At 40.9% G+C, this 14,246-nt stretch overlaps 1 protein-coding gene and 1 non-coding gene across 2 annotated transcripts in view; one reads left to right on the forward strand and one right to left on the reverse strand.

Moving 5' to 3' along the window:
• The window catches only part of VAT1L (vesicle amine transport 1 like), a 145,149-nt gene that overhangs the window by 12,717 nt on the left and 118,186 nt on the right, over positions 1-14,246 (forward strand). Inside the window, exon 2 of the mRNA XM_058528329.1 lies at positions 10,539-10,668. Within this exon, the coding sequence (XP_058384312.1) occupies positions 10,539-10,668 (130 nt within the window). The remainder of the gene's footprint in view (positions 1-10,538; positions 10,669-14,246) is intronic.
• LOC131396411 (small nucleolar RNA SNORA15) lies at positions 14,036-14,178 on the reverse strand. Its single transcript, XR_009216497.1, has one exon. It is a non-coding gene; the product is annotated as a small nucleolar RNA SNORA15 (small nucleolar RNA).

A 14,246-nucleotide genomic window follows, 5' to 3' on the forward strand; every position in this document is an offset into this window, starting at 1 on the left:
TGATCTCTGAACTCCTGGGAAGCAGAGACATCATTGTCATTGTTGTAACATTAGTGCCGAGCCAAGCCCCAAATCATGGAGGGTCTATTGAATTTAAATTGGATTACATTGAATGTTCTACATAACTAGTCACTGCCAGGCACCTGGCTGGTTTGAAGTCAATGGCTTGGTCAACATCTAACATGGAGCAGAGAGATTTTAACCTTTCCAGGAACCTTCTTAGGAATGAATACCTAGTGTCCCCAGGAAAGGTTGAGCGTAAATAAATAACTCCAGGCCCAAAACTCAAGAAGTTAGTCTTGGCATCAAGGAGAACTTGTTTTGGACCCATTTGTACCATGCTTTCCTGTTTCTGTTGAAAACCAGCTCTTGATACTTAGATTCTCAATATATAGCTCCTTGGCCATTTTGTTCTGTGTTTGAAATACTACTGAAGTGTGCTTTGAATACTAATTTGGACATATGATCTGAATATATTTCCTCTCTCAGAGGGAATAAAACAGACTTGTTCAACTATAGCCTTATCGCCCTCATCATCAGTTCGAATTTTATGGATAAATGGATCTGGGTGGGGCAACAACAGCATTATTTACTTAATAAGTAAAGTGGTAGATTATGAAAAACATCAGATGTGTCAGAGAACTTCCTAAGTCTCATATGGCTGCAGTGGTCTGTTTATCTAAAAATAGTGGTTAGAGAGGGTAGGCAGGGTCACGTGGAGCCAGACACTGAGGGGAGTAGTGTCAGGAGCCACAGGCCAGTGATGGGGAGAGAAGAATCTCAGTATCCTTAACACACTCTTTCCAAACTCTGATGGAGCACAGGTGGCTTCTTCATCCTGAGGTCCATCCAGAACACTTCTAGCTATTTTCAAATGGGAGATGCCATTTGAGATTTGCAAAAAAAGTGTCCTTGTTTTAGACAATGAGTGTTTTTCCTTCCATAGCAGATTTGTATCAGTCTATTCTTACAGTCTTGAGATAACAAAACAGGTGCTTAAACAAACCCTCCCCCCACCCCACCCCCTGCAGGAAAAAAAAAAAATTAGGAGCAAGATTTTCTGAGATCAAGGCTTATTGTCCTAGGCATTTTCAAGTTATCAGCTGAGATAAAGAAACAAAAACAAAAACTTCAGTTCTGGGGAAATGAGAGAATGACTCAAACATCTGCTCCTTTGCCCCGACTTCGATTTGGAGTTAAATGCTTTGATTAACACATCAGCAGCAAGACGAGAACAGAATAAAGACGGGTGCACCTTCCAGTGCTGCTTTTGCTCCGAGCAAAGCCTCGTATTAGACCTGCTTGCTCCAATTAGAGCTGGCAGGGGCTGCCATGGATGCTGGGTCATTGATGCCCACCAAGCTGAGGGAATTCCAAACTTCTCCTTTGGAATTTGACAGTGTTCTCCTTATGTCCAGGTCTTCTCCAGCATTCTGTATTCTCCAACTTCCCACAGAAATATAGAAAGCCCCGAACTACTACTTTTCATGGATTTTCCCAAGCAATTTAACAATCACGCATATATTTTGACAGTTCATCTGCCTTGATCCTTCTCTTTTTTCTTAGTCTCTGACCCTTCCTTGGTTCTTTGATCTCTTCACTTCCTCCATTTTTCCTTTCGTCTCATTCTTTCAGGTCCCATTTTAAAGATCTAATTCTCTTTCCTGCCTTCCCAGCATTAGTTATAAGATCCCCTAGACCTTTCCTCCTCAGGGACCACTGTGCAAATGAGCTCTATAAATATTTACCATCAGTGACAACTGCTCTGTGACCATGAGGGAACAAATCCAAAGAAGGGATCACACAACCCTATTGTAGGGGATACTGGGGTGCATCACCCAGAACTCCCTTTCGGGACCCAGGCACTCATTCCCCCAGCTACCGGGAGTGGTGGCTGCTGGCAGCTCCCAGCTGTGTTCCTCTTGAGGAATGGCTCTCAGCTGAAGGCAGCATCCTTGCCCAAGGTTGCACCCCCTACCTGGGGGCAGCTCTCTTCTGATGACTAGTTGATGCCAGGGTACAAATGTCCCATCCCCTTGCCTTGATTCATGATGACTTGAGGGACCATTCTAGCTCCGGAACTTTCCATGGATGAATTGAGACATTTTGGTTACTATGTCAGTGTTCAACTTCTCCCTCTACCCAATCTGGCTTCCCTCAACCCCATCCAGGTGTTGTTCCCTAGAGCCCTCCCTCTCAGACCTCCTGCATGCAAATCTCAGTCTCAGAGTCTGCTTCCCAGGGAACCTGACCTATGACACCTTCTTCCTATGATAGTGATGATGATGGTGGTGGTGGTGGTGGTGGTGATGACAATGATAACAGCCTGCACTTCCTGAGCACTTACTGTGTGTGAGCCACTCTGTTTTACATGTACTGTCACATGTAATCCACACCAACACCCCACAGGGTGACCATCTTATTATCCCGTTTTTGAGATGAGAAGACTGAGGCTCAAGGAGGTCAAGCACTCCACTGGAGGAGCAGCCAGAAAGCTAAAGCTAAGGATTTAAATTTAGCCTTGGTGATTGCAGAGGACCACTAGAACAATTCTTTGGGAAAACCTTTCTGGGGGTCAATGTTTTAACTTCATGGTTATCTTGTGTGTTAGCACTTCTGATGGCTGTGTGAGCACTCTGCCTACACTTTTATAAAAACCACTTGTCACACTGTATTGTAATCAGCTTTTATGATTTTGTTTCCCCATGAGACTTTTGAGACCTCTGTTAACTTTGGATATCCAATACTTATAGCGAGTGCTCAGTGTGACAGATGAGTTGAGAAGTCTCCTCTTTGTAAGTAGGAAAACTGAGTGATGGTCTCTCAAAAGGAGAGCAAAGTACAGTAGTCAAGAGCACAGCCTCTGGAGTCACCTCGCTTGCTTTCACACCTTGACTTTGTGAATCTCAATGTGCCTCGGTTTTGTAGTCTGTAGAATGTGGGTAATATCGTTTATTTCTTAGCATTGTTATGGTTGTTGTAAAAATTAAATGATATCATGCTTATGAAACACTTAGCATGATGCCTGATACATAGTAAGCACCCCATAAGTGTTATCTATTACAACTACTAGCTACAAATAATACCTTTTCTTCCCATCCCCATCATCAGAGAAGTTAGAATGGGGGTTTCGACATGTCTATTACCTTCTTGGGAGCCCCTCCAACCACCACAAAGTCCTATGTGAGAACCCTTCTCAGAAAGGGTCCATCTCTTCTTGGACATTCTTCGTGAGAATGGTGACATTGGGCTACTAGAGAAGTTTTTCTCAATCCTAATGGCACATGAGAGTGTGTGCCTGGGCTAAAGAGATTCTCAGAGCTGGGGCCAGGATGTGCATATTTAGGGAAAAAACAAAAACAAAAAAATAAACACCATGATGATCTTGACATGCATCCAGAAAATGATTGAACTAGAGGCTCTGTCAGGCTGCGCCCCCTGTGGGCAGCAATTACTGCTATGGGGACAGGGGGATTAACTGCCATCACCCACAAAGAGTGAGGCCTCCTGGTCTTTACTGAGTACTTGCTACATATGAATTCAATGTGTCTTGGAAATAGTTTGTAGAATCATAAAAGCTCATGATTTGAAGAGACTTAAAACACGTCAGCTAGTCCTGTGTTTTAAATTCCCTTCATGACATCTTTCCTGGTCTTCACACGTACCCTTAGTAATCAGGAATGTGACAGCCTATCCAATATTTTTATCAGCAATTTGGACATAGAAGTCAATGGCATGATAACCACATTTCAGAGGATACAAACTCAGGAGGAAGAGCCAAGTTTTTGGGTGCAAGAATTAGGATCCAAGAAAGAGCCAGGCAAATTGGAATGATGAACCTAATCTAATAAGACCACATTTAACAAGGGTAAATATAATCCTTTGGACTACAATCAAAAAATTCAACTGCCCTAGAGGACAATGACAGAGCTTTTCATTTTCTTATCTGTTTAATCATCGTCTATTAATTTTTACCTTGCCTCATTCCAAAAAGCTCTTGAAACAGCTTTAAAAGAAATGATACAGCAGTAATACTCTACGTGTGGTCCCCAGATCAGCAGAGCAACATCACCTGGAAACTTGTTAGAAATTCCAATTCTTGGACCTCACCCCAGACCTACTGAGTCAGGAACTCAGGCATGGGGCCCAGCAATCTATGTTTTAACAAGCCCTCCTGAGAATTTTGGTGCACAATAAAGTTTGAGAACCACTGTAATAGAGTTTAAGATTTTTTAAAATGGGAACTCCAAAGCATTCAGTAAGTTAAGATGAAGTTGAGCATTAGGATGATGTAGAGAATGAATGTATAAAGCCCTGCAGTTTGTGGGGAAGGGTGCTACAAATTTGGCTCAGAACTTCCTAATAGCCAAAGCAAAGAAAGAAATATAATCAGTTATACACTGTAGTGAGCCTGTAAGAGCCATACAACCAGTCCTTGTGCTGAGATTTGAGGGAAATTCCTCTGTCTTCATGAAGAAATATATGTATATTGTAACCAATGATGTGCTCAACAATATCACTTCAGTAAGTAAAACAATGTGTTTCTGAAGGTTATTTCTTTGGTCAGCTATCTCTTAATTAAACCAATGATGGGACAAGACTTGGGATTTCTATTGAGTGTGAGATCAAAAGATATGATGGCACTCGATAGATCTGCATCAACAGATAAGTAGGCTGCTGGAAGAGGGAGATTTTCCTCATACTTCTTTGTGTAATGGTCTGACGATGTTTGGATTCCCATGGTCAATGCTGAAGATACTGACAACCTGAGGAAGGATCAAGATGGCAAGAGATCTAAAATCCTTTCATATGAACAACCCCTGCCCTCCTTTCACCTGGAGAATAAAAGACTTTTTCCATATCTACTTGTCTCTTCTTTGCTCAACCCTTCATTGGGCCAATTTTATCTCAAATTGGAAAATTAATAAACTATTGCTGGGCTGAGTCTTCCATCATCCGCTTAGTGGTATCCTTTAAGAAATCATTGGTGTCTTCATTTGATATCATTAGCAGATCCAAAAGAAATTAACAGATCCCAAACAATGAACTTTGGGGACAAGAATACACAGCAGCCTACCATGGTTTATAGGTAGCAGAATGACAGCCTAGCAGTCAAAAACTCAAGCTTGGAAGTCATACGAAAAGGGCTCATATCCCAGTTCTGGTGTCTACTTGGACAAGGTACTTTATCTTCTCTAGGCCTCCCCTTCCTCTTGCACAAAATGGAGATTAAAATGGCCCATACCATGTACCTAACATGTAGCATCATCATCTTGGGTGATGATGACTCTGGTAGACTCTAGTAGAGTGACTACTAGAACACAAAATGGAGACAGCTAAACATCTCTCATGAGACTTTATAGGGTTGACATCCATCACTTAAGGATAACAGAAAATAAAGTGTAGAGGCCAAGGCTAGCTTGCCGTCCTTCAGCTTCTAGATAGAATCTAAGTATCCCAAGTCAGTGTCTTTTACCAAGACCACCAAGCATCTCTCCCTCTCTACCTAAGCTTTGATTTTGATAATATTTTAAATAGAGCCCACAGGATAAAGGACCATCAAGCAAACAGAGTATGAGAGCTGGGGAGGGCTTTGGAGACTCAGCCAGGGTCCGACAGCTCACTGAGGGCAGTGCAGGAGCTGGAACCCATGCACCCTGCATCTGTTTCCTCTCACCATTTTGTGTTAGTCTTCTTGTCCCTGAATCTTGAAATTATTGATTTTAGTAACATTTGATTTACTTGCATTTGAGATTTAATGGTGTCATGGGGTATACAATAAGCAAGGAGTTTGAAGACCTTGATTCAAGTCTCAGCTCTGCCATGTACTAATTGTATTGTCTTTGACAAGTCAATTTTCTTACCTGCGTCTCAATGTCACATCTATTTAATGGGAATAATAATATCTGCATTTCTTGCCTTTCTGGTGTTGTTACAAGGTAGAATGAGACGTGTATGAAAGCACATTGTAAACTGCACTATGCTGAATAAATATATGAAAGTGTTGTTAGGGGCCAGCTGGGTGGCATAGTGGTTAAGTTCGCACGCTCCGCTTCGGCAGCCCGGGGTTTGCAGGTTCGGACCCTGGGCGTAGACCTATGCACTGCTCATCAAGCCATGTTGTGGTGGCATCCCACACACAAAACAGAGGAAGACTGCCACAGATGTTAGCTCAAAGACAATCTTCCTCTAGCAAAAAGAGGAAGATTGGCAACAGATGTTAGCTCAGGGCCAATCTTCCTCACCAAAAATACAAAACAAAGCCAACAAACAAAAAATACCAAAAAACCTTGACTATGGAATTAATAAACCAAAGATATAAAAAAAAAAGAAAGAAAGTGTTATTATTCAAGGAGACTGTTCCCAAATTTCCCTGTATCTTCTATCACATCCCTCAACCTGTGTTTTGAGTTTCTCAGGGTCCCTTTCTCAAACCTCTGCCGTCATTGCTTCAGGATGCTATGTCTCAGTAATAACCCTTTAAACCTAGGCTGTGACTAATAATTTAGTATGAGAAGAAGAAATAAAAGTCTTATTTATTAAAATTATACCAGTCTTGGAGAAGAATAGCATTACTTAGCAGAACATTATGTCAAGCAATTTCCAGTACTGTTTTTTTGCAATGATCTCAAATGTTTAAGAGCCACATAAAAATTAGGTAAGAGAGGCATCTGAAGATTATCCTCTATGCGGGCCTGAGTCATCAGGCACAGTCATTGCCACCCCCCAAAAAAATTTCCAGGTGAAAATCAAGTTATCTCAGAGAACACTGGAAACCATAATTATGAAGATGTATAGCTTGATATACCCCTGTTTTTTCCCGTTATGATGGAAAAAAAGCGTTAGACCCAAGTTTAAGTCCATGGCTTCACCATTTACTGTGTGGCCTTGAGCAAATAAATTATTATCTTTAAACAATGTTATTAGTTTTCTGTGAAAAAATTGAGGTCAATAATGTCTGTCCAGTGGGTGATTTAGGGTCATTGATTATGGTATTTGTTTTAGTTTGCATCTTTTGGTTTCATGTGACAGAGACCACATACGGAGCCTAAGCAAAGAGGTTCTATTATAAAGACACGTGTCAAGTAACAAGGGCGCTCTTGGAAATCAGAGAGCAGGAGGCACACTGGGGCTGGGCCTGGGCCTCACCAAGTGTAGAGCCTGGACATTCCCATCTCGGTAACTCAGCAGTGAAGCTTGTAAAGCCCACCCTGGTGCAGGCTGTTGGGTGGACTCTGCTGCTCTTTGTGTTTTTTTTTTTTCTTTTAATTTCCCTACCAACTGGCTTTTTCATTTATGCTTCCCCAAGGCACAGGTCATCTAGGTCCATCGAGCTGAGTTCTATCTTTTGACATTCTTTCAAAGTTGTTCCTTTACTGCCTGTTCCCATTCATAGTTTTTGAAAGAACATCCAGTTCTTGGAGCAGCTCATTTATTTCATACTAAGGAATGGGTTTCTGCTTAGATAATGAATGGCCACTCTTCCAACCTTGGATCCACCACTGGTGCAATCAACTGTCAAAGAGATAAGAAGTTATAAACAGGGCGCCTTGGACATGCCCGTTTCAGCAAGGGCAGTGGGTGGAGAAGTTCCCATAAAGAGGTGCTAGAGTGTCATGTGTAAGGGCTCCAGTTCTAGACTTTGCTTGAATTTGAATCCTGACTTTGACAGTTTCTAAAGATGTGACCTTAAGCAAGTTACTTAATCTTGCTGAGTCTCAGTTTCCTCATCTGAAAAATGGGTATGAGAGTTCATACCTCACGGGAGTTATAAATAACATAATAACATAAATAAATAAGGCGTCTTAAATAACAAAAGTAAAGCACTTAGCACAATTCCTGCTACAAATTGAACCCTTAGTAAGTGCTAGCTATGTCCATCTCAAGAGGAGGTGCGTGGGCAGGCACCATGAAACAGGTCTGGTACAATATGTAAAGGTGCTCTGTCATCAACTGTCCACCACCTCTTTGTGTTGAGATAAACAACACTGACCCATCCTCCATCCCCTGGGATATACCTGCCTCACAGTTCCTTCCTGAAGACGGGTGGCATTCTCCATGACCCTGATGGAATCACTGCATGCCTCATGGAGGAAATGGCATGCTATAGGCTTTTACAGAGTCAGTCTTAGCCCTTCTTTCTGGAATGGAGTAGCTGGCTCTCAGTTTACAATCATCAGGCCTACTTCTTGCTGGATGGAGATTGAAGGCAGCCCTATTGAGCAGCGTAAGAAGCTTCTAGAATGAAGCCTTCTCCAGGGAGCTGGCATGTTTACAGAACTGTCAAGTAATTTCTTCTGGCATTTCTCCATCAGGGTCTTGGGAAATCATAGGTTTTCACACAAAGGAAAACACAGTGAGCTAAAATATGCGTGAAATGACATGGAGTGTTTGATTTGCGATGTAGAAATTCCTTTTATTGTTATACAGTGATGCTTTATTTATTTGGTTGTATTGGAAAATGGGCTATTTCACATAAGTGAAGCTTATAGATAGCTGATGTTTTCCCCTTTCAGCTCTGAAACCATTTTTAAGCCTTGTTTAATGGGAGTCCTCCTAAAATGTACTGCACACTTCTGTCTTCTCAACAGAAGAGGCCAAATTTAAAGGCTAACATTTATTGAGTACCTACTATGTACCTGGCAGCAAGCTTATGTTCTCAACTCTCATTAATTTTCATGACAACCCTGTGAGATAGGTACTATCTCAACTTCCACTTGACAGATGAGGAAATGGAGGCTTAGACAGGTTAAATAACTTACCCAGGGTGATATAGGTGAAAGAAGTGGAATTGGGATTTGTGCCCAGGTCTCCCCAAGTTCTTAAGAAACTGGCCATGTTATTGGAGAACATTTTGGTTAATAAATGACCCTAAGAACTATTAACCATCAAAGTAGGACCTTTGGAACTCTACACGTACATTTCAGAAACATGTCCATTACTCTGAGCATTCCTTGGCTGCTTTTTAAAAGGAGTTAGTACTCAAGCTGGCAGCACATATTTCTGAATATTCATGAATATTCCTTCATACAGCAGATGTTGCTTGAGTACCTACTATGTTGCTGTGGGCCTGATGCATGCCAGGCACTCTGGAGGCAAAGAAATATGAGGCACACAGCTGCCTTCAAGGAGGGCGCCCATTAGAGATACTTCAATGGGGGCAATATGTGAAACTTGCCTGATTTGTGGCCAAGAAAACCTTGAGAAGGTGGTGACTCTTGAACCCCCCTTTCAAGGAAGTCATCCTCCTCACCAATATCCATTCTCTGTGGATGAGATTGATGAGTTGAGACCAGGGGATATAGGTGGAGTTAGATGCTTCCTTGGCTCCAGAGAGGCCAAAGGAGAAATGGACAAGCTGTGCTTCAGAAATAGTTCAAGTCATCTTGGTTGGAAAAGGAGCTGTGACCTGATGCTAATGAGCCTTGGGCCAGACCGAGGAGTTTTGTTTCTATAACTTGAGTCATTTTTAGATGGTGGCTTCTGAAAACAGGAAGTACATTAGAACCACGTCTGGTGGAAAAAAAATATATGTTCAGTGGGATGTGTTTTCTCATTTGATTAGTAAATGGGCGTAAAATACAATTCCCAAGAGTGGCTCTAAAAAATACCAGTTTGGCACATTGGCAGCGTCATTAGAGTCAAGCATATGGTTTTCCGTGGCTATGACTTTGATATATTTTAATGATAACTTTGTTATTTCAAAAGTAACATGTTAACAGAAAATACCTAATAACTTCTCTCATCCAGAGATAACTAAGATTTTTTTGGTTGCTTTTAATTTTATTTTTTAATTGAAGTTACATTAGTTTATAACTAAGCTTTTTGAAACAAACCCTCCAGTATTCCCATAAACATTGGGCCATCCCTTTGATCTCTCTTCTTCGAGTCCCCCGCCCCCAGCTGGACATTACGTAGTCTCTCGATGGCTCATATTCACCACTATGGGTGCTATTGGTGGCACAGTGTGGATATAAGTTTGTGTGGTGATTGAGGTGTGACAGTTGTTCTGAGATCTTTTAAATTAGGTCTTCCTAATTTAAATCAATTTAAATTATAAGTCTTTCTGTCTTTCTCATATACTGGCTGATGGCCATTGTGTCTGGCTGCTGTCCATGTGTCTTCTTATAACTTCTTCCTAGTATATTTTTTACCCTTGATTAAGTGCTAGAATCGCTAAGGACCAGGCTAGTGAATCTGTGTTTTTAAACATGAGTAAGCAGGTTCTGAGAGAGGACAATGGGCTATCTTTTGAATTAGAGTGTAAACTCTGCCACTGCTATTTTAACTACCAGGAAAGCGTTCCTTGTCTGTAGAGATAATTGAGTTTTGCTTTAATGATGACATCTAGCTAAGTGATGTTGCTGTTAGGCACACTTTGGCAGAAAGGAAAAAAAAGGAAAAGAAGAAAGAAAGGAGAGAGAAATCGAGGGAGGGAGAGAAGGACGAAAAGGGAATGGAAGAAAAGAAAAGCCAGGCCAGTGCTTTCTTTTGGATCTCATTTTGAATTTCTCTCTTTTCACATTTGCCATTCACAGTGGTTTGAACTTCATTGACTTGATGGTGCGACAAGGGAATATTGACAACCCTCCCAAGACGCCCCTGGTGCCAGGATTTGAGTGTTCTGGGATTGTTGAAGCTCTGGGGGACAGCGTGAAGGGATACGAGGTAATGTTTTGACTTCTGACTGATAGAATAATGTTTATCTGGAATCCATTGAGATAAAAAAGGTTATGCAAAAAATATTCGAAGTAATCTATGATGTGTATTATTCTTGTTGTCTTATTATTTGGCTTTGTTAACAACGCCTATAAAGGATAAAACTTTCCAAGTGTCTTATGCCTTTCTGTGTACCATCTTGGTTGCTCCTGGCAGGAGTCTGGTGAAGTGGCTGGAGGAAGTCTTATCATCCCCTGTATTCATGTTATACAGCTATTAATAAGAGAATTTGGCCTTGAATTAACTAAGTGTATACATCCCCTCCCTTCACCCATGGCTCCCATTTTCCTATCACCACAGGCTCAAAAATCAATTACAAAACACAAAAGTTGGGAAGAAATAGCCTCTGTATTTTATAATTTGGTTCCTTTAAATATCTACTTAACTGATGCATTTAAGTGATCCCTTATAAATCATTATTTCAGACATTGGGGAAGTGGCATTTTTAGATAAAGATTTTAAAGCCAAAGGTAGAGGTACCCGACGATGGGACCGAATTGGTCATGGATTGATGGCTTTGGGAGTAGTGAAATGGATAAAAAGAGTTACTATATCATTTTGATTACTTTTTTACATGTTCAAAATTCTCCATAATAAAAAATTTTTTAATCGCTGAAAAGATATATGACCCTTCCTACCATTATAACACAAATCAAATAGAATCCAGTCTATAAAAACTGAAAAGCTGGGGGCAAATCAATCACACGAAATTGTAGTAGTTTGGAGTGAGAAAAAATCATGAAAATCAGGTACAAGAGCTCTCACTCATAACGAAGTGCTTCCCCAGGGAAATGGATGGAGCAACATTTGAGAATCCCCCATAACCAGAAACATGGGCAAGTTATCTTTTTTCAGCCTCACTGCAACCCCGTGAGGTAGCAATTGTTATTGTCCCCATAGAGATGAGGTTCAGAAGCGTTCACTAATTTTCCAAGGGGTCAGAAAGGTAGTAAGTAGTAGGTGAACCTACAATCGCAGGACCTTTACTCCTGCTCCCCACCTGCAAATGCTACAATACTAAATGCAGGAAGAAAAATCCTATAAAATGCAATGCCATCATGCCCTTGGAATTGAATTTGAGCCTGCTGCTCGGTCTCAGTGCAATCTGAGCCTCAATATACTGAAAATATCAGTATGATCCAAGTTCATTATGGTGAATGTCTGGAAATCTCACCCCACTCATCAGTCTTTTGGTAATGGTTTCCAGATAACATAGCAGAAAAATGAGGAGAAAGAAAAAGTAAATGAGCTTTTTCTTTTCTTTCACACGACTTTACGTTTTGTCCCCAGGTAGGCAATATAACCAGAGGCAGCACCACTGCTGCTACATTCTCTCCCTGAAAGTGCTGCACATAAGAAATATTATCTGCTGGTCACTCCTCCACGTGGTCCCAGAGGAAAAGACCATACTGCTCACTCTATTAATCCTGAGAATTGGATAAATCACCAATTACTTTGGAATATAACAGTAGATAGGGATGTTGTTGGCCTTGGTTTAGAGTGAGGACTTACTATGCTTGATTATATATATTTTCCCTTATATATGATCTTTCTTCTGCCAGTGAGCCCTGGCTTGCTTAATGTCAAACTTAGCCTTCACCCCCACTCCCCTCCAATGACTTTCAGCTGCACAAACACATGAAGCCATCTCAGGTTTCCAGTCAGGGTGTGATTTGGGAGAAAACCAATACTAATATTCTCTCTATAATTTTGACTTAATATTTTCAATCATGTTGAAGATGAAATTCCATGCGGCAGCACACTGAGTAGCTGTCTTAGTTGATCAGTTGCAAGGGAGGCTTGAAAGTTGTCGCCAGAGGCGAAGTAGTGAAGGAATAATCTGGGCTCACTTGCCCAGAACTAATTTCTTTTTCTTGGCAGTATCAAATAATGAGGTGAAGTGGATATTAAAAAAAAAGTTGCCTACCTCCAGACTCTGAGACTGGGGCTGATCTGATGGCTTAGCTCGTTCTGCCATTTTGATAACGAAATGGAAAAGATGGAGCGAAGCTGCATGAGAGACCCAGAGCAGTCAGCCCTGCTGTGATGGCTATGACCATCACTGTCACAGTGGTTGAAATACTCTTTATACGCTCTGTGTTGACACTGGAGGCCATCAGATACTCTGTGATATTGTGTATCTTTGGGTTTTCATGATTCTGTGCAAAAAAGGGTGCCAGTGTTAGACCTTAGTTATCCTCTGGTCCAAGCCACTGCATTTAAGATGATATTCCCAACATTCATCATTTGGTCTTCAACACTTCCAGGGTTTGGGACACTCACTGCTGGTGGGACAGCCTCTCTTTTCCATCAGTTTCTTCATTAGACAGCTATCCCTTATGCTTCATGAAAGATAATGGGTCTATATTTAGCTTTTGATCATTAAACTGTGAATTCCATGAGCTGAGGAACCAATGTGTTCTTTTTAAGAATTAACTTTGATTGCTCTTTCCTCATTTTACAGGCATCGTCCCAACTGCACTGCACGCACATTATAGTATTTAATCTTCATAGAAACTCTTTCCTAACATTATACCCGTTTTAGAGCTAAGAAAACTGAGTCTTAAAGAGTTAAACTAATATTCCCAGACTTGGTAGTTTCCTCTGCTGTACACCCTTCTATAACTTGATGTCTTCTTTGTAGCACTTATCTCAGGTGTAATGAATTAATTATTTGTATCTGAAGTCAGCCTGCCTAGATTCAAATCCTGGCCCAGCTACTCTCTAGCTACATGACCTTGGGCATGTGCTCTAATCTCTCTTTGCCTCCATTTAAATGTCTATAAAATCTATAATCATTCTTCTTTAACATGGGGCTCTCACAGAACCCATCTCTTGGGAGGCTTTTGTTATCGTTGTTGGATAGGGGTAGAAGAGAAATACTAAGCTACAAAGAAAATAAAACAGGAGAATCAATTATAAAAATATATACAGTCATGCAATGCTTAACAGTGGGGATACGTTCTGAGAAATGCGTTAGGTGATTTTGTCGTTGTGCAAACATCATAGAGTGTACTTACACAAACCTAGATGGTATAGCCTACATCACATCTAGGCTGTATAGTACTAATCTTATGGACCGCTGTCATATACGTGATCCGTTGTTGACCGAAGCATCATTATGTGGTGCATAACTGTATAAACTAAAACACACATATATGAAAGCCCATTAATTTATTGAGAAATCCCTGTGACCACAGAAATTTGTATATTGCATTTGATAGTCATAGTACAAACGACTAACATCAAATAGCAGAATGGTTCAATTTAACTAGCACTTGGCAGCTCATGCAAACTGTTACTATTAGCTCACTTATTTGTTATTTCCCGTTAGTAATAATATGCTATGAAAAACACAGCATACCATCATAACCACTTTAAAGGGAAGACTGCTCTTGTTTTTGCATGGTGTCTGGCTGTGTAAACTCCTGCTAAAAAGAATACAGTATTCGGCCATGCCTTTAGAGAGTGTTTGTAAGGATTAGATGGGCTAAAACATGTGACACCCTTAGGACAATGCCTGCCAT

This window comes from Diceros bicornis, chromosome 32, assembly GCF_020826845.1.
Source record: "Diceros bicornis minor isolate mBicDic1 chromosome 32, mDicBic1.mat.cur, whole genome shotgun sequence".
Lineage (NCBI taxonomy): Eukaryota > Metazoa > Chordata > Mammalia > Perissodactyla > Rhinocerotidae > Diceros > Diceros bicornis.